Raw genomic sequence first — 1,003 nt, forward strand, 5'->3', positions numbered from 1 at the left:
CGCCTGGTCTCAGCGCCCTGGTCACCCCGCCCGCGCAGGGTACCCCTGCCTGGCTCCACTGGGACTGCTCCCCGCTCCCAACCAAGCCACCCAGCGCAAGACGGGGCGCAGGGACCCTGAGACACCCTCCCGCGAGGACCCGTGCCCTGGGGAAGGAGGCTCTGATGCTGGCAACCTGGGGCTCCCCGCGCCGGGGGCCCGATGCGGGAGCCCGGGGTGTCATGAGTGAGGCGACCGGACGTCCTGCCCCTGACATGAGAGCCGGGGGTCTGAGCCGCCTGGTCACGGCCGGCAGGTGGACGCAGGCCTGGCAACCGCGTGTCCCTCAGCCGAAGCCCCCCACGGACACTGCTGGCCCTCGGGGGCTCCTGGTCGGGCCCCAGCCCGGCCCCACACGTGGCCCGGAAGGTCGCGCTAAGTAGGGTCGTGCCGAGCCTGCTGGGCGTCCAGGCCTGAGGCTGACCACTGCCCCGACTTGTCAGGATGGACTTTGACGACGAGGACGGCGAAGGCCCCAGCAAGTTCTCCAGGTGAGTCACCCCTGGCCCGTCTACCTGGACAGGGCACCGGCCAGACCGGCGTCTGTGCTCAGAGAGACAGAGCACAGTGGGCAGCAGCGGCCTGGCGGCCGGTCCCGAGGCAGAGGCCGGTGGGGAGGCGCGGTGTCCTGCCTAGCCGGGGTGTCCCTTCGCGAGCCCCCAGGAGGTGGCCGGCCAGCCCGGTCCGGCTCTGCCTAGCTTCGTGTGGGGCTCGGGCGTGGGGGCGGGCCCGGGCCGGCGTCCATCTGACGCTGCCCGCCGCTGCCCTGGGAAGGGAGAACCACAGCGAGATCGAGCGGCGCCGGCGGAACAAGATGACGCAGTACATCACGGAGCTGTCGGACATGGTGCCCACCTGCAGCGCGCTGGCCCGCAAGCCCGACAAGCTGACCATCCTGCGCATGGCCGTGTCGCACATGAAGTCCATGCGGGGCACCGGGAACAAGTCCACCGACGGCGCCTAC

At 71.7% G+C, this 1,003-nt stretch overlaps 1 protein-coding gene across 1 annotated transcript in view; it reads left to right on the forward strand.

Moving 5' to 3' along the window:
• LOC101632841 (aryl hydrocarbon receptor nuclear translocator 2-like) overlaps positions 1–997 on the forward strand; it is a gene marked incomplete at its 3' end in the record, with an annotated part of 1,619 nt that extends 622 nt beyond the window's left edge. The window contains exons 2-3 of the mRNA XM_012734887.1: positions 483–530; positions 814–997. Coding sequence (XP_012590341.1) covers positions 483–530; positions 814–997 — 232 coding nt within the window. The remainder of the gene's footprint in view (positions 1–482; positions 531–813) is intronic.
• Positions 998–1,003: the final 6 nt, after the last annotated feature.

This window comes from Condylura cristata, unplaced genomic scaffold (genome assembly GCF_000260355.1).
Source record: "Condylura cristata isolate star-nosed mole 26May11 unplaced genomic scaffold, ConCri1.0 scaffold00087, whole genome shotgun sequence".
NCBI lineage: Eukaryota > Metazoa > Chordata > Mammalia > Eulipotyphla > Talpidae > Condylura > Condylura cristata.